The sequence below is a fragment of the Ptiloglossa arizonensis genome, chromosome 12, assembly GCF_051014685.1.
Source record: "Ptiloglossa arizonensis isolate GNS036 chromosome 12, iyPtiAriz1_principal, whole genome shotgun sequence".
Classification (NCBI taxonomy): Eukaryota; Metazoa; Arthropoda; class Insecta; order Hymenoptera; family Colletidae; genus Ptiloglossa; species Ptiloglossa arizonensis.
This window is the reverse complement of record NC_135059.1, coordinates 8,637,815-8,664,611: the sequence shown is the minus strand read 5'-3', so window position 1 is coordinate 8,664,611 and position 26,797 is coordinate 8,637,815. Positions and strand designations below refer to the sequence as shown.

General features: G+C 40.6%; 1 protein-coding gene across 4 annotated transcripts in view; it reads right to left on the bottom strand.

Moving 5' to 3' along the window:
* Dtn (transmembrane protein 132C dtn) overlaps positions 1 to 26,146 on the bottom strand; it is a 259,469-nt gene extending 233,323 nt beyond the window's left edge. For all 4 annotated transcript variants that reach the window (XM_076324339.1, XM_076324341.1, XM_076324342.1 and 1 more), the window contains exon 1: positions 25,394 to 26,146. In XM_076324339.1, coding sequence (XP_076180454.1) covers positions 25,394 to 25,490 — 97 coding nt within the window. In that variant the 5' untranslated portion in view covers positions 25,491 to 26,146. The remainder of the gene's footprint in view (positions 1 to 25,393) is intronic.
* Between the last annotated feature and the right edge of the window lie 651 nt (positions 26,147 to 26,797).

Here is a 26,797-nt window from a genome sequence, read left to right as displayed (position 1 = left end):
ATCTACCAGCTTATGTTACATAACTGGAGCTAGGTTTTTGTACTCCATTTAATAAAAATAACTTTTGCAACTTTTCGTCGGTATCTTCGTTGTCTCTTTTCTTCGCAGATAGGAAAATGTAAGAAAAGAAAGCAGAGTTTATGTCTTAGATGTGTGCACTTTTGAACATTCCTTGCTCGAGAAAGGATTAAATCGAGTGTGTACGTTAAATACGAGAATGGATACGAAACAACGTCGGAGAACACGTCACGATAAACATTCGTCGATGTTACTTAAAAAATTGTACATCGCTGAAAAAAATTGTACCTAAAATTTAATATTTAACGACACTATCGTGTACAATTTTCAATTCATTTCACATCGACGTTATCGATATTTACAAAAATTTAAAAAACGTTCTCGTACATCCTTCTCGGAGTGCTTCGAATTTTCTTTATCGCGAATGGAATTTTTAATTACGTTGAATTAGGTGACCGAGGTAAATACGAAAACGTAAACGAAAACGTGGTCGATTTTTGGTTAAAAAAAATGTTCCACCGTTAATGTCAAAAGTAACGAAAATTTAATACTCGGTGAGCACATCCCTGACTAATTTTAAATTCATTTGACATCGACGCTCCCGATGTATAAAAGAATTTATAAAATATTCCCGTACATTCTTCTCGGGATGCTTCGAATTTTCTTTATCGCGAGTGGAATTTTTAATTACGTTAAATTAGGTAACCGACGAGGTGAATATAATACCCCGAGGTGTTGTACAATGCTCATTCCCGAGCAATAAAGGGTGTATATTTAAAACGGTTATCCGGATAATATTCTCGTACACCTTCCTTGAAATTCTTTCGCAGAATACACGAATATCGTCACTGGTCCGTATTTCCCTCGTTAAAGCGCGCGTGCTCCACCCCGTTAGCACACGCGAATCATTACGGCCCCGATTTCCGTGTTTCAAAGTTGCTCGAAGATTTTGCATTTTATATTGCTAATTTGCTTCACTCCGTGCCCGGTCGTCCGAACCAAAGAGATTAATTTACGCTCATCCGTGTAGACAATGTATCGCCAAATAGAAAACTCCTCGCTCGAGTAAATATCGCGAAAATTCCATTCTCAATTTTTTATTTTTATCGCTAACGCACAGTTCCATCCGAGCCACTCTCCCATGTAAATTATTCTTTCTTAAAATCCGCCGTATATTCTCAGGGTGAATACTTTTATTTAACTTTTTTTCCCCCTTTTTTTTTCTTTCTTTTTTTTTTTTTACTCGAGCACAGTAAGTTTCGGTGCACTTATCTTGGGATCTTGTCTTTACTTAAAGCAAAACCCACTTTCCGTCGTGCTTATTAAAAATCTTTTCGAAACTTGGTTTCGCTTTGTTGGTAATGCCATCTCTTTAAATCTTTTTTTAGTATATCACATCGCGGTACATTATTCATCCTTTTGTGCAATGGTTACTGTTACAAGTTTGAAAACCACATTTCGAGACATTTTTTTCTTTTTACAGTGATATTTATTAAAGCTTCAATTTACATTAGGAAAACGTGATCCATTATAGTTACTATTCCTAATGATTTTGAATAAGCACCATTACTATAATTTTCAACAAATATTGAAATATTATACATGGTCATTCGTTTATTCTTCCTTTACTTATTGATAGATTCTTTTCTTAATCTTTCTAATTATTATTTCCCACAAAATTGTCATAATTCTTTTCTCTGGATTTTTAGGATAAAAAGACCTGCACAGGAGAAAGATGCATTTGAAAAACAATATAGTTCGCGCGCGATTTTACAACAGACAGGTACTGTGATCGTTTTTGTATAGGATACAGTGTCAGGCACTGTTTACTATCAGGACTATCATTTATGCCATCGACATTAACTGTCGAACGAGCGACACGATACGACACACCAACTAGAAGTATATACAATAGATACGATTTTTGCATCAAGATTATTACGTTCGTTGTATTTATTTACGAACCATTTCATAACTATTTAGTATAGATAAGTTTTAATGGTAAATACCTGATATTATAATACCATAAAAAAAGAATCAGGGTAACTGTTTCTGGTAACATTCATGTATCGATCGTCAATTTGGTACACGTGGACTAGATTGATTTTCAAATGTATTTTCTCGAAAACGAATCCTACAGTGCAAGTTTATTTACCCTATTTATTTTCTACAATTTGTACTCCGAATTTTGGCCCACGGTGTATACACACTCAATTAGATTCACACGTAGCAAATTGATTCACAAATATATTTTTCTGGAAAACGAAACATCTGTGCAATTTTTATATTTCACGTTTTGGTCTCATTTCGAGTCCCAGAGACTTTCTATCCCCATTTATAGCACAGAATTTTTTGATCCAGGGTATACACATGTACACTTAAATACACGGATATTGGACTGATTTTTAAATGCATTTTTCTCAAAACAAAACCTTCGATACAAGTTTTTTATTCTTCATTTTCTTTTCATTTCGAAGTACAAAGTCACTCTGACTCCATTTGCATCTCAAATTTCGGTCCACTGTGTATACATTTAGTTAGGTACACACACTGTAGTTAGGTACTGACCTAATTTCCAAATGCATTTTGTTTTTTAAACAGTACCACCGATGCAAGTTTCTTATTCTTGATTTTCATTTCATTTCGAACCACAGAGTCACTCTGACTCCAATTGCACCTCAAATTTCGGTCCACTCTGTATACATTTAGTTAGGTACACACATTGTAGTTAAGTACTGACCTAATTTTCAAATGCATTCTGTTTTTTAAACAGAACCACCGATGCAAGTTTCTTATTCTTGATTTTCATTTCATTTCGAACCACAGAGTCACTCTGACTCCAATTGCACCTCAAATTTCGGTCCACTGTGTATACATACAATTAAGTACACGCATATTGACCTAATTTTCAAATGCATTCTCCTCAAAAACAAAAAAAACCACCGATGCAAGTTTCTTATTTTTCATTTTCTTTTCATTTCGAACCACAGAGTCACTCTGACTCCATTTTCACCTCAAATTTTTGTCCAGTGTGTATACATATAGTTAGGTACACCCATACTAACCTAATTTTCAAATGCATTTTGTTTTTTAAACAGAACCACCGATGCAAGTTTCTTATTCTTCAATTTTCATTTCATTTCAAACCACAAAATCACTCTGACTCCAATTGCACCTCAAATTTCAGTCTACTCTGTACACATTCAGTTAGGTACACTGTACTCAGTTACTGACATCATTTTCAAATGCATTCTCTTCTAACCAGTACCTCCGACACAAATTCCTTACTCTTCAATTTCCATTTAATTTCGAACCACCGAATCACCCCGACTCCATTCCCACCTGAAATTTCGCTCCACGGTGTCCACGCATCCCCAAAGGATTACGCTTCACCGTTGGTAACACGCACCGCGAACGACAATCGGATAAAAGATCGTTTCTCGTTGGACAAGCCGTGCACACCGTGGTCCACGAATCGGCCATTACGCGAAATTAAACCGAGCCCCAAGCCCAACGAGCAATGGCGCGGTTTGCTGTATCACCGTGCGAACTATCCCATTCGACTTTCCCCTACCACCCTAACCATTTATGTACACGCGGAGGAACACAGAGCAGGAGGGTGCAAGTGGGTTGCCGGGCTTAGAGGTCTCCCGTGGAGGGTCGTCGTGTGCTCGAGAGGGCCACGGGTTGGCGAAGCTGCGAGAAATTTCTCGTGCGGGCAGGTACCTACCTATCCCGGTACCCGCGAGCGGACAAAAGTAGCGCCGATGCAATTTCACAGCCGTTGCATCCCAGGCACGAAGAAATGCATTCTTTCGTCCCGCGACGAACATCGACCACGGATTTCTTTTTTTTTTTTTTCCCCTCACCTACCCTCGGTTCCTTTCACCTCCACGTGCTACTGTCGGGACGAGATTGGAGAGATTTTTTCTCCACCCGTCGATAATATTTACTTTCTTTTTTTCTTTTTTTTTATCTCACGGAAGCGCCACGACACGCGAGACTCCGTCCCTCGATCGCGGCAATCAAAAAGTCCATCAAGCCGGGTACGATCCATCGATCCAACCCACTCCCGCTATTGGTGCTTTTCAATCTCACCGCGACAAGATTATCGAGACTACCCCCTCCCTTCCCTCGATTGCGACACGCTCGTCGAATTCCTCCGAGAGACGGATTCCACGATCGTTGGTGAAAAGTGAAGGGGTAACTGGTTCGAAATTTTTAAGAGAGTTCTTTTTTTTCGTCTTGAACGATGGTTCGAAGCTTCTGTGGGGAATAAAAAGGAAAGAGAAGTGTTGGAACGAATGCAACAACGATCTTAAGGGTGCCAGATGTCGATGTCAGTTTTAAGAACTGTCTCCGTATTGGACACTGTCAATGGTTTGGCAGTTTTCGATTTGCTTTTTCTTTTTACTCGAGTTCCAAGTCATCAGAAAGACCACACGACACTGTCGTCGTTCACATCAAGACATATCACTGTATACGCATTTCTTCGAACTTTATATTCTTATATATACAATAACTACACTACTAGATACGCGAGATTCCTGCATATTATAATAAACTAGATATTATAATCTGAACTTTACAACAAAAAGATATATTATCGACGCGGGGAGAACGATCTCTCCAATCTCGCGTATCTACTGTAGCACGTGGAGGTGAGAGGAAGTAGGGGGAGGAGTGGGGGGAAAAAATCCGTTGCATTTCGTTTCTTTTCTCCGGAACGAAGCACGAAAGGTCTCCTCAATCTTTAAACGAATCTATTTCTCGACGTACAAAGAGCGTAACAGATTTGCGTGTATACGTATGACCATGTTTGACGCGTCGTTTGGAAACTTCAAACTCGTTTCGCGCGAAACCATGTTGTCAGAAACTGTGTGCGAGAATATCTCGAGATCCTGATCGATTACCTTGAAATCTCTCGGATATCTTTATCGTGACATTTGTTGCGAATAACGAGATAACGATTGAATTTTAATTACCCCGGAACGTACGAACGAAAGATATCTTTATTGTGACATTTGTTGGGGGTAACGAGATAACAATTGAATTTCAATTACCCCGGAACGTATAAACGAAAGATATAGAAATTTCTCGTCCGAATTCGACTTCTCGAATACAAACAACGTTTCGACAATTTTCATGAAAATCGAATTGTTCGAACGTCAATCACCGGAGAACGTATTATACAATAGTTTTTTTGGAATTTTCATTGCACGTCGTCACGTTTGGTTGGAAACGCGCACATCGATGCCCCGTAACGAAGAATAACCATTGAACGCGATGACGTAACGAAAGGAATCATTTTTTAAAAATGTGCCCGGTATTTTTTTACAGTTCGTACTATTGCAAATTGAACGACGAAGACTTGTATCGATCGAATGTTTACTTCAGCTTTGGCGTTAATTTATAATGTGTAGTATCTTTCAACGCGTAGAGTCGTTCTGTTCTCCACCTTAAGGCGGGTTTCCACTGGGACGACTCGTAGTCGTGCCACGTGTCTAACCTCTTCTTGATGAATGTTACCGACCGAGTTCGCGCGTTTCGCGATTTCGAAATCGATGCAACGATCGAGAAGTTGAAACACGGCGATCCAAAGGTACGATGTTTATTGTTCTACGCGGAGTTTGTGGAGAAAAAAAGGTTGCAGTTACAAACGATATCGGTGTACGAAGGTAGGCGTTTCCATTGACGCGAGAGTGGGTAGATGCTAATAGGGTACGCTGCGAGACACGTACATTTGTGGTGATAAATTTTACTTGAGAACGTGCAGTAGGTTGCAACGGATTGCACGCAAATTAAAGAAAAAGGCGCGCGTAACGAAGGAATGGACTGGGTACGATATTAATAATGGAGGTCGATAAAAGGTACGAGTAGGTCGAGAATGCATCATGCTGAATGCAATTTTTGCTATAATTTTCGTAGAAAAAGTTAAGTGACGCTTTAAAATTGTTACTTGCGAAACCGAGGACAAATGTATGGACACTTTGAAATTGAGTCTAATTGCGGTACGTTTGTCTTCGGTTTTGCAAGTAACTCGGTTTTAAAGTGTCTTTGGGTATTTATACAAAGATTGTAGCAAAAAGTGCATTCGTCATCGTGTTGTTATTTTTTACCTGCTCGAAAACTGAGTTACTTGTAAAGTTGAAGACATACACACGCATACATACGTACATACATACCTACAAACATTCATGCATATGTGCATACATACATACATACATACATACCTACAAACATTCATTAATATGTGCATACATACATACATACCTACAAACATTCATGCATATGTGCATACATACATACATACCTACAAACATTCATGCATATGTGCATACATACATACATATATACATAGATATATACTTACATTTATACATACATATATACTTACATATAACATACATATATACATACGTACATACATAAATAAATACATACATACATACATATATACATACGTAAATACATAAATAAATACATACATACATATATATATATATATATATATATATATATATATATATATATATATATACACACACGCATGTATCTATAAATATCTCCCTCTTACTCGCTCGCGCGCGCACGCGATAAGTAAGAATGGTAATCGATAAGCGAACACGCGAGCGGCGCGCGCGATACACAGAAGTTGATTCGATTAGGCGAAGGGCGGGACACGAAACGAGATCAAACGTGTTTTAGATCCGCGATAACAAGCTCAGGGAATGCATGCGAAACGGCGGCTTTGTGCGCCGGTTGTTCGCGATGGCCGAAGCGAAATCCTCGACATGGCAACAGAACGTTTATACGACAAGCACGGGAAAAAGCGTTCCGCCATTCGATACGCGGGCCAGCGTTCGTCGAATCGGATATGGGTATCTCGTGGCCGAGAGCCGGAGATCGATTTCAAATAAAGCGGAAGAGCCGAAGAGAGAAAGAGAAAACGAAAAAGAGAGAGAGAGAACGAGAGAAAGAATAGGGGAAAAACGAAGAGAGAGAGAGAGAAAGAGAGAGAGGAACTATTATATTTGACTTTCGGCTTTTCCACCACGTTCTCCACAAGCTATCCTCCATTTTACCGAGCCTCCTCGTCCTCGTGCGCCGATTCAAAGGGTTTGCCCCGATTCGGGTACGACCATGTCCGAAACGATTCTTCCACGTTCTCGTGCTACCGAAAACGCGAACGTTCCCCTAAGTCCCTGGATAAAGAAGAAGGAAAAAACTGTTCACCGTTGGATCGACTCTACCGACGATACACCAACCACTGGAAGAGAGAAACTCAGTTTTCCAGTACCGAGAACAACACAACTGGCTGTCCATATTATCGTGACGCATAAAATTATTTTTGTCAAACAATTTCAAACGTCTTCAATTATACAAAATCGAAAAGAAGCGATCACACTTGGATGTTTACGATTTAACCCTTCGAGTAATTCTCCTAGTGCTAAATAGTCTAACACATCGTACAAACAGGCACAAACAGAGACAAACAAATGTATATTATATTTATTATACACATTTTTGACCAGGTTTTCTTCAAGAGGTTCCACACAATGACACACTAACCACTGGAAGAGAGAAACTCAGTTTTCCAGTACCGAGAACAACGCAGCTGGCTATTCATATTATCGTGACGCATAAAATTATTTTTGTCAAACAATTTCAAACGTCTTCAATTATACAAAATCGAAAAGAAGCGATCACACTTGGATGTTTACGATTTAACCCTTCGAGTAATTCTCCTAGTGCTAAATAGTCTAACACATCGTACAAACAGGCACAAACAGAGACAAACAAATGTATATTATATTTATTATACACATTTTTGACCAGGTTTTCTTCAAGAGGTTCCACACAATGACACACTAACCACTGGAAGAGAGAAACTCAGTTTTCCAGTACCGAGAACAACGCAGCTGGCTATTCATGTTATCGTGACGCATAAAATTATTTTTGTCAAACAATTTCAAACGTCATCAATTATACAAAATCAAAAAGAAGCGATCACACTCGGATGTTTACGATTTAACCCTTGGAGTGATTCTCCTAGTGATAAATAGTCTAAAACATTGTGCAAACAAGGACAAACAGAGACAAACAAATGTATATTATATTTATTATACACACTTTTGACCAGGTTTTCTTCAACAGAGAAGAAAAACAGACGAACGAAAACAAACAAATGCAAATTATTTCTATTACACACACTTTTGACCAGGTTTTCTTCAAGCGGTTCCACACAATGACACACCAACCACTGGAACATAGGAACCCAGTTTTCCAGTACCGAGAACAACGCAGCTGGCTGTCCATATTATCGTGGCGCGGGTGGATTTCGCGTACAGTGGCATGGGCAGACAGGTAAAAATAAAAAGTAACAGGACAAAGCGTGCATCGCGCGGAACACCTGCTACCCCTCGAGTTTCGAGGGATACCATGGTCCTGAGGCACCATGGTTGTCTCTCGACAGGGTTTCCTCGTAGCTCACGGCTTACATTCTACCTGCCCACTAGGGTTTGTACGAAAATCGACTTTCGGGAAAAAACCCGATTTTTCAATTCCAGTATTTGTTAGAATATTCGCTCTATTTGGTAGCCGGGTTTGCGTACTCGAAACCGAGGTCGTCACCGATGGAACTTTTAAAAAACATTCGTCATCGTTGGTCGCGAAATTTCCAAGTCGAAATTTCGCTACCGTATCCGGGGATCTCGTAAAAAACACAGAGTGGCTGGAAGAGTTTTCGTGTATTCCCGATGGACGTCCATATCGGTGTGTTTCTTTAGAGAGATACTTCGAACGCAGATCGATGCTTGAAAAAAAATATTAATTATCGTAATACCGCGATCTTTTCTGTCGAAGTTTATCGAAACTTTCGCAACTACATTCGATGTATAAAAAGAATTAATTAGCGAAATATCGCGATCGTTTCATTTATACCGAACTTCGTCGAAACTTAAATTCCCATAGATGCGTGTACTGACTTTCGAATGTTTAATTACTACGTAAATTTTCGTTCACGAAGGTTTCTTAGCCGTAAAATAAAGTAAATCGTCGAATTTATAAATCGATGTGCGAAATTTGAAAAGATACCTTCAGTTTTGGAAAATATTTCCAATATTTTGAACGTTTGGAAACGAAAAGTCTCTCCGGGTCCGTGGTGACCCACGCGAGGGTTAAAGTCTGTTCGGGCGATAGCTTCACCCCGATCGATAACTTTATTTATACTTACAACCCTCTACTGTTATTTTTGTATTTTGTTGTTGTTGTTATTTTTGCTGTTAGGTTATTTTTGTCAATTTGTATTTTGTTATTATTATTGCTTTCTTATTATTTTTAGATAGTTATATTTTGTTCTTGTGGTTATTTTTCTTGTTACGTTATTCTTGCTATTTCTATCATTATGTTATTTTGTATTTTATTATTTTCGTTGCTTTTTCATTATTGTTAGATGATTATATTTTGTCGTTGTGGTTATTTTTCCTATCACGTAATTTTTTTTTATTTCCGCCATTGTATTATTTTTGTCAGCTTGTATTCTGTTATTTTCGTTGCTTTTTAATTATCGTCACATGGTTGTACTTTCTCGTTTTTATTATTTTTGCCGTTATATTATTTTCGTTACTTCTGCTATTGCGTTATTTTTGTCAGCTTGTATTTTATAATTTTCGTTGCTTTTTGATTATCGTCACATGGTTGTATTTTCTCATTCTTATTATTTTTGCCGTTATGTTATTTTCGTTACTTCTGCTATTGCGTTATTTTTGTCAATTTGTATTTTATATTGCCTTTTTATTATTGTTAGATGGTTATATACAATTCGTATAGTTTTCGTATAGTTTATACAGTTTACGAACAAATAACACAGATATGTGTATAAAAGAAGAGAGAACGAGAGCATCGTAATCCGAAAGGAAACAATAAATACTACCACTACCATTGATACAACCCTCTAATGGATCACAGGTCGGATGCACCCGGGAGCGTTTCAAAAGGTCCCATATATTTCGCTAACGGGGTTTAGGTAAATCTTTCAATGTCACTAGCCGATGAATCGATGAAGGGGCGGCGTAAAACTAGCAGCTACGACCGAACCGCGATCCACGAGCAGATTAAGAGTGCAAAGAAACGTTGAGTGGGCTCGATGGACGCCGAATGAAAGTGGTTTTCATATAACGTTCGACACTTTGTTCAACGGAGTGCTCGAAACGAAACGCTCGAGTGGCTTTCGTAATTTCGAAGACGCGAAAACACAGCCACCAGAGGTTGATAATTTGCGTAATTTTACGAAGCAAATACGACGCGAGACAAATATTTCTTTTTCTTTTCTTTTTTTTTTTTTCAAGTTTAGAAACCTCGATACTTTTACAGGTTTCTAGATTTTATAGGAAAAGCACGAAACGTTTTGATTCTTTTCAATAACTGATCGTGAAACGAAGTTAACGGTGGAGTGAGATATTGGAATGACTTCGAATTGGAAAAATCGAACGGTGTGGAATAATAATAATCGAAATTGTTTACTCCTATCCTAATAGGATAATTACCTTTTAGTAATGAAAATTTTCTGCTGGAGATTATTCATAGACGACTCTTTAGTGTTTTAAAAAATGTATTGTTGCATTCGTAACATCTTACAATTATTTTAAAGCTTTTACAATGAAAAAATATATATATATGAATATTTGGAAAGATGTATATGTATGAACATTTTATCATGCACTTTTGTATTATGTATCATGCACTTTTATTTATGTATTTATTGCGAAAACTTTAAAATAATTATACGATATTATGAATGTACCACTACAATTTTGAAAAACCAGAATATTGTTTCAAGGGCACTTTCGTTTCCATTTTTGACCAAACCTCAAATAAGTAGTAGTTTCAAAGTGTTTACAACAATTTGATCACCCAGTGTAGATTATTAAACAATTAAATTACCTCGTTCGGTCGAATAAATAACCAAAACGACGTCCTTCGACGTTAATACACTCCTACACTAACGCACCGCGATACACGTAATTATTCGTTGTTTCGTTGTTGATTCGTTGTTTCATAAAATATGTTACACATAACGAACAAGTGAAATGACCATCTCGGTTTCCAGACCCGACGCGATTGGATCTCTTTTTATGGGCAGAGAAGATTAAAGTCGCGGAAGACTCAAAGAAGATGATTACCGTGAAAAGCCATCCACTTAGGAAAACACGAAGAAACGGAGGTTGCGTTGCACGTACACCGGAAGTGGTCGAAAGAACGTTACACGTGGCTCTGCGTTCGAGAGAACGTATTACCAAAGCAGAACACTATTTTGAATACTTTGAAAATACTTATCAGATTTTGAACTCCATTTTGAATACTTGGAAAATACTTATCACATTTTGAACTCCATTTTGAATACTTGGAAAATATTTATCACATTTTGAACTCCATTTTGAATACTTAGCAAATACGTATCACATTTTGAACTCCATTTTGAATACTTGGAAAATACTCATCACATTTTGAATACTTGGAAAATATTTATCACATTTTGAACTCCATTTTGAATACTTGGAAAATACTTATCACATTTTGAACTCCATTTTGAATACTCACAAAATATTTATCACATTTTGAACTCCATTTTGAGTACTCACAAAACATGTACCACATTTTGAACTCCATTTTGAATACTCGCAAAATATTCATCACATTTCGAATTCTCGAAGAAAAGATTGCAAATAATACAACGATGCAAACTCACGAAATGAAACAATACGAATAAATTTTGCATATCCTGAACTACAAGGCATGTACACTGTCGTCCGAAAGTTTTTAAGTACCCTTCGAACTTTTAAACAACCTCTTTCTCGTACGTATACACACACATACAAGTTTTATATATTATCGTAACGTATCAACAGTGTGTAAGAATAATTTCGAAACCGAACATTACAATTGCGGTATACGAGTTCTCGGCAATCTCTTCTCGCGGACTTTATCGGAATAAAAATTCATCTATATAAAAACACTGTTGCTCGATAACGAAAAGCCGGTGTCATTTATCTAGAAAACGGTATCGACGAGAACCGGATAATTCGAGCGGAGATAAAAATCGATACTTGGTGTTTTCTCAAGGAGAGGAGAACAGTCTGTAAACTTCACAAAGAACATTCACGATACGCAATTCCTATCGCACTTAATCGACGTGTACTCTCGACACGGTGCAACGTTTACAAAGACGAGCAGAAAGTACACGTTCGCTTAAAAAAAAAAAAAAAAAAAGCTACACATTTGCAGAGATCGAGGAACGCTCGAAACTTTTGAACAGCAGTGTATACTATACCCAGTATCCGCACCTCGTTCCACGCGAGGCCATATTTCATCCAATCTTCGATACACGTTATGACTATATGTCGATAATTTGTCCACGCTCTTCGTCGAAATTTATAGAGTGTACCTGAAAAGCCTACTGGCCTGTTCGTTGAAAATCCAGCGCGATGGATGCAATTAACTCGTACTCGAAAATTAAAATTTGCGAAAAAAAAGAAAAAAAAAAGAAAAAAATAGAAAAAAAAGGAAAAAAGAAGAAAAAAAAAGAAAAAAAATAGAAAAAAAAAGAAAAAAGAAGCTATCGCGTTGAACTCTTGGTCAACGTTGTTCCGTGATCGTTGAAAATATTGCACCTAATGCGCTAGCGTACAAATATGCACAGGTGCAATATCGATAAACGAATACGAGGATGAAACGAATGGGGGTGTTGGATAAAAAATATATATGGTGAATAAGCGTAATTGTATTCCGCTGGAACCGTAACAGAGTAATCCGAAAATCCCAAGGTATAAAGAAACGCTCGTGCACAGCTCGTGTTTACAAAAATTGTTGCTCGATCGTGCCACAACCGCGTACATTACAATTTGTGGCTAAGCTACTCGACGATTTAAGGGATCGTTTCACTCTGGAAGCTTAAAAATTCGATACTTTTTTTATTTAATTTCCCGAACAGAGCTCCTATTTAGAAAAATTACCAACCGAACAATTTTTCTTCTTTTTTATTTCATTTCGTACAGTCACGGAACAGTTTAACCTCGCATTTTCAATGTTTTCTCACGATCGTTTCTGCGAGAAAACACAGAACAGAATGTTCTTTGCATTTTTCATTTCCATCGAGCAGAATGGCCTAAATCGCCACAACCATGAAGATGGTGCTTTCAACGAAGGGTAGTGTATTGAAATAACCGTTACACCATTAATTTCAATGACTTCTGTACGAAAAAAAATTTGTTATATTCCGAAAGTTTCGACGAAGAACACGCGTGCGAATTCGATGGAAAAATTTCGTACAGTTTCGTCTCGAAAAATCTGAAATAAGATAGATCTCGAATAAAAAATCTGAAAGAATCGCAGTCTGAACCTAACACGCGTTCCTCGAGACTTTTTCCTACGGTGTTTCCTCTGTGTTTCAAAGTTAAAAAAAAAAAAATGAAGAGAAGAACCACGAGTTCCGATACGTTCGGGACATTTTTCGAGCGGAACGATCCTGGAGCGTACGATCGAAACGAAAGAACACAGAACGTTTCATACGTGACCGAGCAACTATTTGGAGAAAAAAATTCGTAAAGCGTGTTCGGGTGTAGCTCATCGTCGGTGTACCTTCGTTATCCGTTTCTCCCTCTGCCCCCTGCTATTCGGAGCTCGTTATAACGGTCGAAGTAGCTGGCACCAGAAACCCCGTGAAATCGTTCGACTTCGTTGCCAAGACGACCTACCTAACGTGTATCGCGAAATCTTGAGAGGCGTCGACCCTGACCACCGACGCACCCGCGCCGACGGTCGATCGAGCGAGCTTCCTCCGTGTACTTTTTCACGCGTGCCTCCTCTTACGGGGTAATTTTTACGAGAGTTCCTTTCTGACGAGGGAGAGGGGAGAGGGGTGTAACAACGTGGTTCGAACGCGATAACAATTGACGGATACACGAAAGGTACGAGTATGGTAGAGGGATGATCAGTTGAGGAACAAGACGTCACCTGAGTAAGAGGGGTTTCAGTGCTTTGGTTTGTGATGAAGGTTTGGGTAGAGTAGTGTGGGAAAATGTTTGTGTTGAGATGAGTAGTGTGAGAGAATGTTTGTGTTGAGATGAGTAGTGTGAGAGAATGTTTGGGTTGAGATGAGTAGTGTGAGAGAATGTTTGTGTTGAAATGAGTAGTGTGCGAAAATGTAAAGGTTATAGGTATTGAAAATTGTATTGGACTTAACCCAGACCTAACTCAGACGTAACTCAGATTTTCAATAATTATTTAGAGTTCATCCTGATGAAAATTAACCGAGTTGGGTTTATTTAACTAATTCTCTATAGTAGATCGATGATTAGCATATCTTGTACTGTAGGGAGCTGGTAAGTTGACGAAGGAGACTTCACAGGAGTAAGAAGGATTGATAAACTTTTGTCAGAGATACTTTTGTCAAAGATACTTTTACAGAGATCTTTTATCAAAGATAAACCACTCTGGTTTACGGTGAAGACTCAATTCTTTCGAGTTATGCAATTTCTTTCGAACCACTCGATTCTTTCGAGTCGTTCAATTCCTTTCGAGCTACTCGATTCTTTCGAACAGTTCAATTTTTCCGTTTCCTCGGATCGCTGCGGCTATTCGAACTTCCCGACACCTCTAACGTGAAGGCAAACGTAGTCGATGGTGGCTGGGGAGACGATGCGACGTCTCAAGATGCCACCGGTCCTTGAAACGGGAAGAAAATCATTCTACCCCGTCTGAACGTCGGAGATAGGCGAAGCCCCTAATTATTTCAGGCAGTTTAAAGTTTGATGCGACTATTACGAGGCGGCGACGTTATATGGAACAATAGAGAGACTCCATCGTGAACTTCGGTTCGCCAGTGAAAGTCGACAGCGACGCGAGGTGGACGGGTTAGAATGGTTAACAAAGATAACAGATTACCGCGCGCTCCCCCGAGCCGGACTTTCTTAATTCGTCCCGACGGCCCGCGATAGCGAAACAACACTGTCTCGCGCGTACGCATGCGCGCGCACCGCGCACGTAAACGCGCACGTGAACGCGCAACGAAGCGAGCCGCGTAACCGGGAGTGGATCTTCGTTAAACTTTAAAGTAAAGAAAACCGGCGCGAATTTTATTTGACACCTGATGAATGTGCCCGTGCCGCGAAAAGGTAATGAGAATTCCTAGATCGTGCGCGGCCTCGAGTATGATATATCGCTCGTACGAATAATGAAACAGAAAGAGTGGGGGTACGGGAAGCGTACGACGAACATCGGCGAGCGACGGAACTACTCGATGCAGCTATTTCGACGCGCACGTTTTTGGAAGTAACGGGGTGGGGGGAGAGAGGAGTGGGGGTGGGGAGCAGTGGTGGGGATTAAAGTTCGGAAACTTTAACCGAGCGAGAAACTTTACTCGCGACACGCGAACTGATGGATGGATGGGTAGATTATTGGCCTGGGACGGTGTTTCGTGAAAGCATCGAATAATGGCAATTTTAAACCTAACGCGTCCCTCCCTATTTCGCGACCCGTTGCGTCGTCGTACTGTGACAGATTGCGACCGGGTATGCTCCTGTGTCTCCTTAGTATCTCTCGTTGTACAGTGGCTTCTCCAGCGAGGCGAGGCTTGGATAAAACCGACTTCTTAGGTAGTTGAACATTTCCGTGAAATGTTTCTTGTGCACCCTTCGAATCTTGAAGGTATTATGTGGAGTGTATAGTATTCACTGGAAGATTTATTTTATATTATACATACTATGTATTTGTTTTACATGTATTAATATTATAAAATAGATTCGAAAAAGGAACTTTTCGTATAGTTGAAAATTTGCGTAAAATTCTTTCATGCACCCTCGAAATTTTAAGTGCAATATATGGAGTATATACTATTGACTGGAAATTTTATTTTCTAGTGTATTTACTATGTATGAATTTTACATATATCAATGTTGTAGAATAAATTAAAAAAAAAAGACAATTCTTCGTATACTTGAAAATTTGCGTCAAAATTTTTCTTTCTACACCCTTGAAATTTTAGATGCAATCCATATTAAAACTATACTACAATTATAATACTATAAAATAATTAAAAAAAAACATTAATATACATATACACGAAAATTACACCATACATCATACATATCGTGCATCCTTTTAAAAAAGTGCACAATGAGAGTCTCGAAAAGAATAATAATTATCACGATGGAGGAACAATAACTATCGAACGTTCTCCATGGTACGCTGCAAGAAATTAATACAAGAGTATTCTCTGGCACCGAAAGCTAAAAAAAAACTAAAAAAGAAAGAAACACACATCCGTATTATCTACAGTTAAAAACACGAGTTTCGTACAATCGGGAGATTTTTTACTCTTCCGCCCCGAGCGTACCATCCCGATGAACGACTCGTTAAAGCGAGCCTTAGCACCGATCGGAAATTAATCAAAGCGTTAATATTATAGTTATCGATGAATCGTGTACGAGTTTCGATCTCGCGTCGACTGGTGTGCCGCGGTGCTCGTCGTCTATGCAAGATACGTTCAATAATATCGGAACCAGGAAACGACGGGTAATCGGAGAAAAAATGTTCACTCGTTCCGAGCTACGATGACTTTCTACGCTCGTATCACGTTTCTCGGACCGTGATCTCAATGGGATAACTTCGTATTGCGAAAACACCGGTACGTTTTTTCGTTCGCGTGAAACGACCGAACGCGATACAACGACAAAGAGAGATACACGGTTTACCAACCCCCACCGAACCCACGAAAGGCACAAAGGCACGACGAACGCGGATAAACGTGAATAAAATGCATGGAATAATAGTTCCGTTGAACGATGAATAATGCATACTACAATCTTGCGACGAATGAAAGACTGAAACTCAAATACGACACAGAACGCAAGCGCAACGGTAATTGACTCGTTACGAGCCCGTAAACGTTCGATGAATGAAAACTAATATCTACGCGAAACAAGACGAAGCGGAAGCTTATCTCTCAAGCGGCGATTGATGTAAACAAGAGTGAGAGAGAGGAGGAGAGTGTGAGAGTGTGTTCCATTGAAAATAACGCGTTATACGCGTTTCATCCGGCACGGTGGCGCCATCGGCGCTCGCGATTCGCGCGAACAGAGATCATCGGCGAGTTGCTTGCACGCCTCGTTCGTTTTCGAGTGTTGAGAATGAACTCGAACGGCAACTTTGCTACTCGAGTGGCTCCGTTGTAGCGTAAACGCGCCCCTCGATTAGAGCGAATCGCTCGAGGATCGCGCGCGAACGCGGGAATATTTCGAGCGGTTCGATTTAATTTTTACTTTTTTCTTTTTTTTTTTTTTTTTATTTAGTGCGCGTTCGAACGAACCCAACAACGAGGTTCACGCGTGTCAGAGGTCGTTGAACAACGAGGGACGTTTGTGTTAAAGTTTTTTCCATGTCGTAACGTTTACCTAGACGATATCCGGGAAGAGAGAGATTTAATTCACACTTATTTAATTCTTTTTTCTTTTATATATATGTATATTTGTTATATATATATATATATATATATATATATATATATATATATATTGTTTTTTATATTATGAAATTTGTTATTATACTAAAGCAAGTATCGCATAAACAATCGATACTTTGAAATATGAGTAATGATACTATAAATTCTACTGGATTGTTCGGAAAGTGATTTCGTTTTCCAAAATGGAGAATATATAATTTAATAAAGTGTTCACATACTCTAAAAAAATCGTGTTTCAATTTCACCAAAATAACGAAACGACTTTCCGAACAAGCTAATATAAATAATGATACTATAAATTCTACATAATGGATAAATAAAAGTTTGATAACTATGTTTTATAGATAAACGATAATACTTTAATAGAAATTATAGTCCTCTGAGTGTCTTCAAGTGTGATTTCGTTAGAAGGAATCTAATAATACATCTGAAAGTAAATAACGTATTGTAAAACAAAAAATTTCAATTAGGTTCTTTGCTGCGGCAATCGTTTCGAATGTTTCGATCGTTATCTCCTCTATTGAACTAATTTTAGTATATATGGCCCGATCTTCGTTCCACTGACTCGTGATAATAGTGTTTGGTCCAAAATTTATACCACGAGTCAGACTCGTCAAAGTACAGCAAGGGAGGATTAAGGACCACCGTAGTCTACAACTATAATTCTGTACCCTTGAGACGAAGATTCGTTTGTTACACAGTCAAAGGTTTAGTTACTTCGCTATGAATTGTTCACTTGGCTTCTGACCAAGTCGAGAGTCAAGAAAGACACAATACTGTTCTCGTGCATACAAAATTATCGTTGATTGCTCGATAAGTTTTGTCGTTCAATAAAACTTGTTAAACAACCTAGTACTTACTGTTCGATAAGTTTTATCGAACGTAACACTTATCGAACAACCTACTTTTATCGAACGACGAAACTATTGAACAACCTTGTACTTACTGTTCGATAAGTTTTATCGAACGTAACACTTATCGAACAACCTACTTTTATCGAACGACGAAACTATCGAACAACCTAGTACTTACTGGTCGATAAGTTTTATCGAACGTAACACTTATCGAACAACCTAGTTTTATCGAACGACGAAACTATCGAACAACCTAGTACTTACTGTTCGATAAGTTTTATCGAACGTAACACTTATCGAACAACCCACTTTTATCGAACGACGAAACTATTGAACAACCTTGTACTTACTGGTCGATAAGTTTTATCGAACGTAACACTTATCGAACAACCTAGTTTTATCGAACGACGAAACTATCGAACAACCTAGTACTTACTGGTCGATAAGTTTTATCGAACGTAACACTTATCGAACAACCTAGTTTTATCGAACGACGAAACTATTGAACAACCTTGTACTTACTGTTCGATAAGTTTTATCGAACGTAACACTTATCGAACAACCCACTTTTATCGAACGACGAAACTATCGAACAACCTAGTACTTACTGTTCGATAAGTTTTATCGAACGTAACACTTATCGAACAATCTAGTTTTATCGAACGACAAAACAACCTAGTTTTATCGAACGATAACACTTATTGAACAACCTAGTTTTATCGAACGACGAAACTTATCGAACAACCTAGTATTACCGTACATATTTTAATTTGATATTCTTGCGTGTACAATTCATTATACTACTTCACACGCGAGATCGCTGCATATTATAATAAACTATACATTACAATCTAAATTGACAACAGGTTACAAGGCGAGATGCCAGTCAAAACAGGTGATTAAAATGACTAAAGAAATTTACAACAGCAAGTTCACCGTTTGAGCAAGTCCGTTGTAGCATGAACTCGCACTCGAGCAAATCGCTCGAGGATCGTGCATAATTCTTCTTTTTCATCTAACGCGTGTGTTTTTCCTTCCTCTTTTCCCCCCATTTCGCACACGCGTGAAAACCATAACCGTGAAGATACTCGAGCGTTTCGTTCGTCTCTTCGCGGAGAAATTTCGATCGGCTCGAAAAACAACTCGCGATGGATTCATGACTTAAATTTTCCCATTCAGTGTACCCACACACATGTGTGTTTTTCTTTCCTCTTTTTTCCCCCATTTCGCACACGCGTGAAGATCATAACCATGAAAACCATAACCGTGAAGATACTCGAGTGTTTCGTTCGTCGTCTCGCGGAAAAATTTCGATCGTCTCGGAAAAACGCCTCGCGATGGATTCATGACTTAAATTTTCCCATTCAGTGTACCCACACACATGTGTGTTTTTCTTTCCTCATTTTTCCCCCATTTCACACACGCGTGAAGATCATAACCATGAAAACCATAACCGTGAAGATACTCGAGTGTTTCGTTCGTCGTCTCGCGGAAAAATTTCGATCATCTCGGAAAAACGCCTCGCAATGGATTCACGACGACTTAATTATTTTCCCATTCAGTGTACCCACACACGCGTGTGTTTCTTTATTTTTTCTCTCTCTCTTTTTCTCCCATTTCGCACACGCGTGAAAACCATAACCGTGAAGGTACTCGAGCGTTTCGTTCGTCGTCTCGCGGAAAAATTTCGATCGGCTCGAAAAACGCCTCGCGTTGAATTCACGAAAATTTTCCTATCCAGTGTACCCACACACGCGTGTGTTTCTTTATTTTTTCTCTCTCTCTTTTTCTCCCATTTCGCACACGCGTGAAAACCATAACCGTGAAGATACTCGAGCGTTTCGTTCGCGGAAAAATTTCGATGGCTCGAAAAACACCTCGCGATGTATTCGCGACGACTTAATTATTTCCCCAATTCAGTGTACCCGGGCACGCGTGTGTTTCTTTGTTTTTCCTCTCTCTATTTCTCCCATTGGACGCGCGCGCGCGGAAGCTGTAGCCGTGAAATAAACCGCGAAGGTAGCCGAGCGTTTCGTTCGTTTTCTCGTGGAAAAATTCCGTTCGCGGTGCCGCTTCATCCGTATACCGGCGGCTTTTACCGAATTTCCTGCGCGTATTTATCTCGACTTTCCTCTCGCCAAGTGGGAACTTCAGACTGCCCTTTTTTCCCGCGAAACCCTCGAAATCGAACCGCGCTGCGTCAAAATCCCGGCTTTTAACCGGTAGTCGACTCCTCGCCGATCGTGCTGCGCTCAGAAGAAGAGACGATGGTGGTGGTGATGGTGGTGGTGATGGTGGTGGTGGTGGTTGTATCGCGGCGATGCCATTTACGGACAAAACCGCGGGAGAAAGCTACGGAGTTGTGTGCGCTCGATCCGTTGGCGTTCGATCGTTTTCGAAATCGAGCATCGCGACAGGATCCACCGATCCGTCCATCGGTCGACCGTGTGTCGAGCAATTATCGAACCGGATATAGAAGGTACAGGCCCGTATCGAGGTTCCACGTAGCCGACTCCCCGGTACCTCGCGACGCGTAAGTTTCTTGGGAGAAAATGTCTCGTGATGGGATCGTCGAAATGAAACGAAAGGTTTGGAAATTTTCGTCAATTCTTACCGAAGGTGACGACTGGTGTGTTCAATTTCGAGGGGGAAAATAAGTGGAATCTTGGGTGTAAAACGTGGATGAAAGGGGCGTGGACGAAGTCGACGAATACAGGTATACCAGGTGTACGGTATGATTGTGTATTCAACTATGGAATAGGAGTTCAAGATTACGTTGGTATGGGAACACCTGTTAGTTTTAAAAATGAACCGAGTGTTTTGTGTAAGAAGTGGGGGAACTACGAGTGTTTCTATTGTATAAGTACACTAAGTGCAAGGTTACAGTTTATACTTAACTACGATAGAATAGGAACACCCGTTATTTGTGAAAGTAAGCTGAATTTATTGTGTAAGAATTCGGGGGAGTACAGATGTTCAAATGTTCCTGTTGTATGGGGATACCAGGTATAAGGTATAATTGTATACTTAACTACGATGAAATTGGAGCACTCGTTGCTTTTAAAAATAAATTGAGTGCATTGTGTAAGAAGTGGGGGAAGTACGTGTGTTTCTATTGTATAAGTACACTAGGTGTAAGGTTACAGTTTATACTTAACTACGATAGAATAGAAACACCCGTTATTTGTAAAAGTAAGCTGAATTCATCGTGTAAGAATTGGAAAAGTACAGATGTTCGTGTTGTATGTGGATACCAGGTATAAGGTACAATTGTATACTTAACTACGATGGAATAGGAACACCCGTTACTTTTAAAAATAAGCTGAACCCATTGTGCAAAGAGTGGGGGAAGACAGAATGGGCAGAGTGGGAATTGTAAGAGTGTTCCTATTATATTGTAGTTCGGTATAGAATTATACTTTAGTTCTCCTCCTCCAACCATATTGCATTCCAGTAATCCTTACACATGGGATTCAGCTGATTTTTAGAGGAAATAGTGTTCTTATTCTATTTTACTTTGGTATAATTATTTTACAATTATAGCTTGTACCTGGTATACCAATATAATAGGTACACCCTTTACTCCTCCCATTCTACTTATACTATTTTCACCCATACTTTACAAATGGGATGTTACTTATTTTTAGGAGTAACGAGTGTTCCTGTTGTATCATAATCTAAAATATAATTGTTGCATCATAGTTTACAATACAATTGTTATATCATAATCTGCAATATAATTATTGTATCATAGTCTACAATATAATTGTTGTACCATAGATTACAATGTAATTATTGTATTACAGTCTACAATATAATTGCTGTATCATAGTCTACAATATAATTGTTGTATCATAGTACAATACAACTGTGTTATCATAGTCTACAATATAATTGTTGTATCATAGTACAATACAACTGTGTTATCATAGTCTACAATATAATTGTTGTATCATAGTACAATACAACTGTGTTATCATAGTCTACAATATAATTGTTGTATCGTAGTCTACAATATAATTGTTGTATCATAGTCTACAATATAATTGTTGTATCATAGTCTACAATACAACTGTGTTATCATAGTCTACAATATAATTGTTATATCATAGAGTATACAATATAACAGTATACTTAATATACCGATACAATAAGTACACCCATAACTTCCCCCACTCCTCGCACATGAGATGCATCTTACTTTTCTGGCTATACCAAACGTACCTAACATCGACAACAGTAACTTCTCACGTGACAGTAACTGTCGTAACACCGAAACGATTTTCCGACTCGTTCCTTACTTCCACAATACCTTCTGATAAACAATACAATAAACCATGCGATAAATTAATTTCACCACCGGTTCGTACCGTTCTCGAAACGGTGAAGTTTGTTACCAAGAAATTACAATTTCCAGATTACTGCCACGACAGTTCCGATGGGAAAACAACACTGTTGTCTCGTCGCGACATTGAATCCGCTGTCGTAACAACTACCGTTATCGTACAATGTCGCAAAAGACCAACGTCACGATTTTCACCGTGAAAACGTACCTCAACCGATACTTGGTGTTTGTTTATGAGTTTTCTACGATTACAGAAGAGTAAAGCTTCGCTTTACGTGAACCGATAATCGTGCAGAGCACAGTGTCGTCGCATTGAACGAATATTTTCGCATCGAGTCGTTCTTTGCTCACTGATCATACGTATGCCAAGTTCTTCGCTGTATCACCGGACAATTGTAACGACAAACGTTCGTCCTTCGCGATAAATTCATATTTGAGACTGTATTCGCAACTGTGCTCGATTCGCTGGTCATTTTATCGTTCCATCGTGGGGCTGGATGGGCAGGCTCGTAGAACGCGTGGAACCGATCGCTCAGTGATCGTTTAGGCCTCGCTTTTGGCCACGACATCGAGAGCTTTATCCGTGAATATATAAATCGAATCGGAACGTTTCGATGCCAAAACTACGATCCCCGTGTACCGTTATCTCGAGCTCCGGGCGGGATTCGTCGAAAAGCGATTTACGAGCTTTAAAACACGTTCGTTGTTTTCGGCGGTTACCGCTGAAAAAATTCATCAGTCGAGAGGGAAACGTCGGGTGTTGGAACGCTCCACGACACGCTATTAACGCGTTGAATGCCACGGTGGTTACCGTGTAACCGGCGCTGTGAACTTAAAACATTTCTTTCAAGCGTATACAAGGAATGAACACTAATATTTGCTAACTTTTCAGTAACGTTACAATCGTTAACGATGCTCCGAAATACTGAAGAACGAACGATAATATTTGTTAATTTTCAAGTAACGTTACTGTCGTTAACAATGCTATAAAATATTAAAGAACGAACGTTAATATTTGTAAATTTTCAAGTAACGTTACTATCGTTAACGATGCTCTGAAATACTAAAGAACGAACGCTAATATTTGTAAATTTTCAAGTAACGTTACTATCATTAACGATGCTATAAAATATTAAAGAACGAACTTTAATATTTGTAAACTTTCAAGTAACGTTACTGTCGTTAGCGATGCTATAAAATATTAAGGAAAGAACTTTAATATTTGTAATTTTCAAGTAAAATATTAAGGAACGAACTTTAATATTTGTAAATTTTCAAGTAACGTTACTATCGTTAACGATGCTCTGAAATACTAAAGAACGAACGCTAATATTTGTAAATTTTCAAGTGACGTTACTATCGTTAACAATGCTGTAAAATATTAAAGAACGAACTTCAATATTTGTAAATTTTCAAGTAACGTTACTATCGTTAACGATGCTATGAAATACCAAGTACACCGATAAACTATCGAGTATCTGTACCTTACGCGTTGCAATTCGACCATACGTCGAGAACGTCCTCAAACATAGGAAAACTCTGGCGGCAATCAACGTGTTAATAAAGTTCGACGAGAAGTAAGAAAACGACGCAGGTATATCAAAGTTAATGGAAGAGGACACGGGGTGACTGCGCGAACTGGAGACACAACGAGAAAGGACAGCCGGGGGGACGGTGGTGTATTACAAGTAAAACCGGCTGCGTGGAGGAAAGAGTCAAAGTAGCGAAGAAGACGAGGACGGTACACGGAGAGCAAAGGAGAAGACGAATCCGCCTCGATGCGTTGAAATAGAAGGTTGTAACGTGCTGGAGACTGATGGATCGAGAATTCGAGTTGAAGCGAGACGGAAACGGACGGAGGCGGGGTAACACGGCCGAACGAAGGAAGAAGGAAGAGCAGACGGGGACAAAGAGGACTTCCCTGATCCCCTTGCTCGTCACCGAGAATGTCAGCCATCTGGCATTGTAGCCGTGCTTCCCCGGTGTACACCGGTGGTCCGTGTGTGTACCCGGTGGCGCCTACCCCACGAGGTCGAACGATAGCAGCGAAAGCAAACACAACATCGACCGAACGCGATCCGTAGTGGCGAAACGAAACGGCGAACGCGTGCCGAGACCGATCGTTTTCTCACGGATACGCTACGCGACGCGATGCAACCGCAACGGAACGCGAGACAACGTGCCGCGCGTCGATTCCACGAACGCTGATTCGCCACCGACGGCACTCTGTCCACACGGAGCCTTGAAACGCTCCGAAAAGCGGAGCATCGTGGTGTATCCACCGAGTTAAGAACGAAAGTGGCGTCGATTACTCCCCTCTCTCTCCGATCTCTTGAATGAATCGAGTCTCTCAACCATGGCACAGATACGACGCACTTACTCAGCGTGCCGCACGTGCCTGTTGTGCATACGTAATGCGTATTGACACGTCGAGTGACAGCACGCGGGACCGAGTCACGCAGCGCGTACCACCGCGTCGAATCGATAGACCCGTGGAACAATTACGGGAACAACAACGCGTCGATCGGCCCAATTACGCGTAACGACGATCGATAAGATCGAGACACGGGAGACGGACGGAGAAAAAGAAGAGAGAGAGAGAGAGAGAGAGAAAAATCGAGACTCCGCCGATTATCAAAGACTATTGTGCAGACTCACCGGCAATGGCGACGAACAGGAAGAATATCCACGTATCCATGATTATGCCGGCGAGGCGTAGCTGGAAGCTGCTTGCTGCGTACGCGAGTTTGTCCATCACGCTTCAGGATGCATCGTCGTGCGTCGTCGTCGGTCGGGTACACGCTGGTCTCACCCGGTGTGTTCGTCGGTTCCTCGCACGGGAATGCACCCACTGTCCGCGTTAAGCCCACCGGCACACTACCGCAAAAATCCGTGGAGAACCCGCTCAGCGGTCTCGCGTGTCGCGTCGTCTCAACGCCGCGGAACGTGTCCTGACACTGTCCTTCGACTCCCTACGGCTCTCCCACGGAGCAGGCTCGCATCGTTCGAACGTATCTCGCGGTGGAGGCACACGGTGCCAGCTCTCTCGGGCACACACCGCTGCTGTTGTTGCCGCTGCTGCTGCTGCTGCTGCTGCTGCTGCTCGGCGGCGCACGGTGTATCGTAAGAGAACGATGCGATCCGATCCGATCCGATCCGATCCGATACGATGCGCGCGGCTGCTGACTCGCACCGCGTGTGCCTCTCTTATATGCGTGTCCCGCTGTGTGCTACGCGCGTGCGGCGTTTCATTCGCGTCTGTTTCGCGAGCTGTCCGTCGAGAATAGATACGCGTGTCCGCGGTCCGTACTCCGGCGCCCCTACCGAAGACGCCCGGCGCCGAACCACGATATTACGCGCTCGAGACGCGAAACGCACGGAATCTGTTGCGAGTGACGACGGCGTGCACGAGTACGGACGACCGTGATGTGCTCTCACCGCCGCGTTGCCCGGAGTATTGACCGACTCGGCTCGGCTCGGCTCGGCTCGACACACGGTGCGCCGCGCTGCGGGCCGGACCAGGCGGGGAGAGATGCGGAGGGGGCGCCTGCCCTCTGACGACTACCGTACGACTGAACCTACACCGGCTGCGCGCGCACTCCGACTCGCACGTTCGCGAGAGCGGCTTCGTCGAACGACCTATGCCTACGCTCCCTGCCGATTCAACCGTTCGATGGGCCTTGGACACGTATATATATATGTATATATATACAATAAATATATATATATATATTATATATTCTTTCCCTTTTTCCTTTTCTTTATTACCCTCTGTCTCGAGACCCGTCGTATTTCTTCGGCGACGCGCTGCGGCGTTCCACGAGTAAACAAACCACCCGAGGACTCGCTTTACCTTCGATATAAACTCCCACTCCGCGCGAGCCGTTTTTACGCACGAATCGCGGGCCAACCGAGAAACGAAATGCCCGTTTTCAACGGGACAATCGTGAACGCGAATCGTTCGCGTCAACGTCGATTATTCGCGATCGAACACCGGTCGCGAATCGAGACGTTTGGCTCGCCCAACGAGGACCTACCGACTGGACGATTCGTCGCGAAATG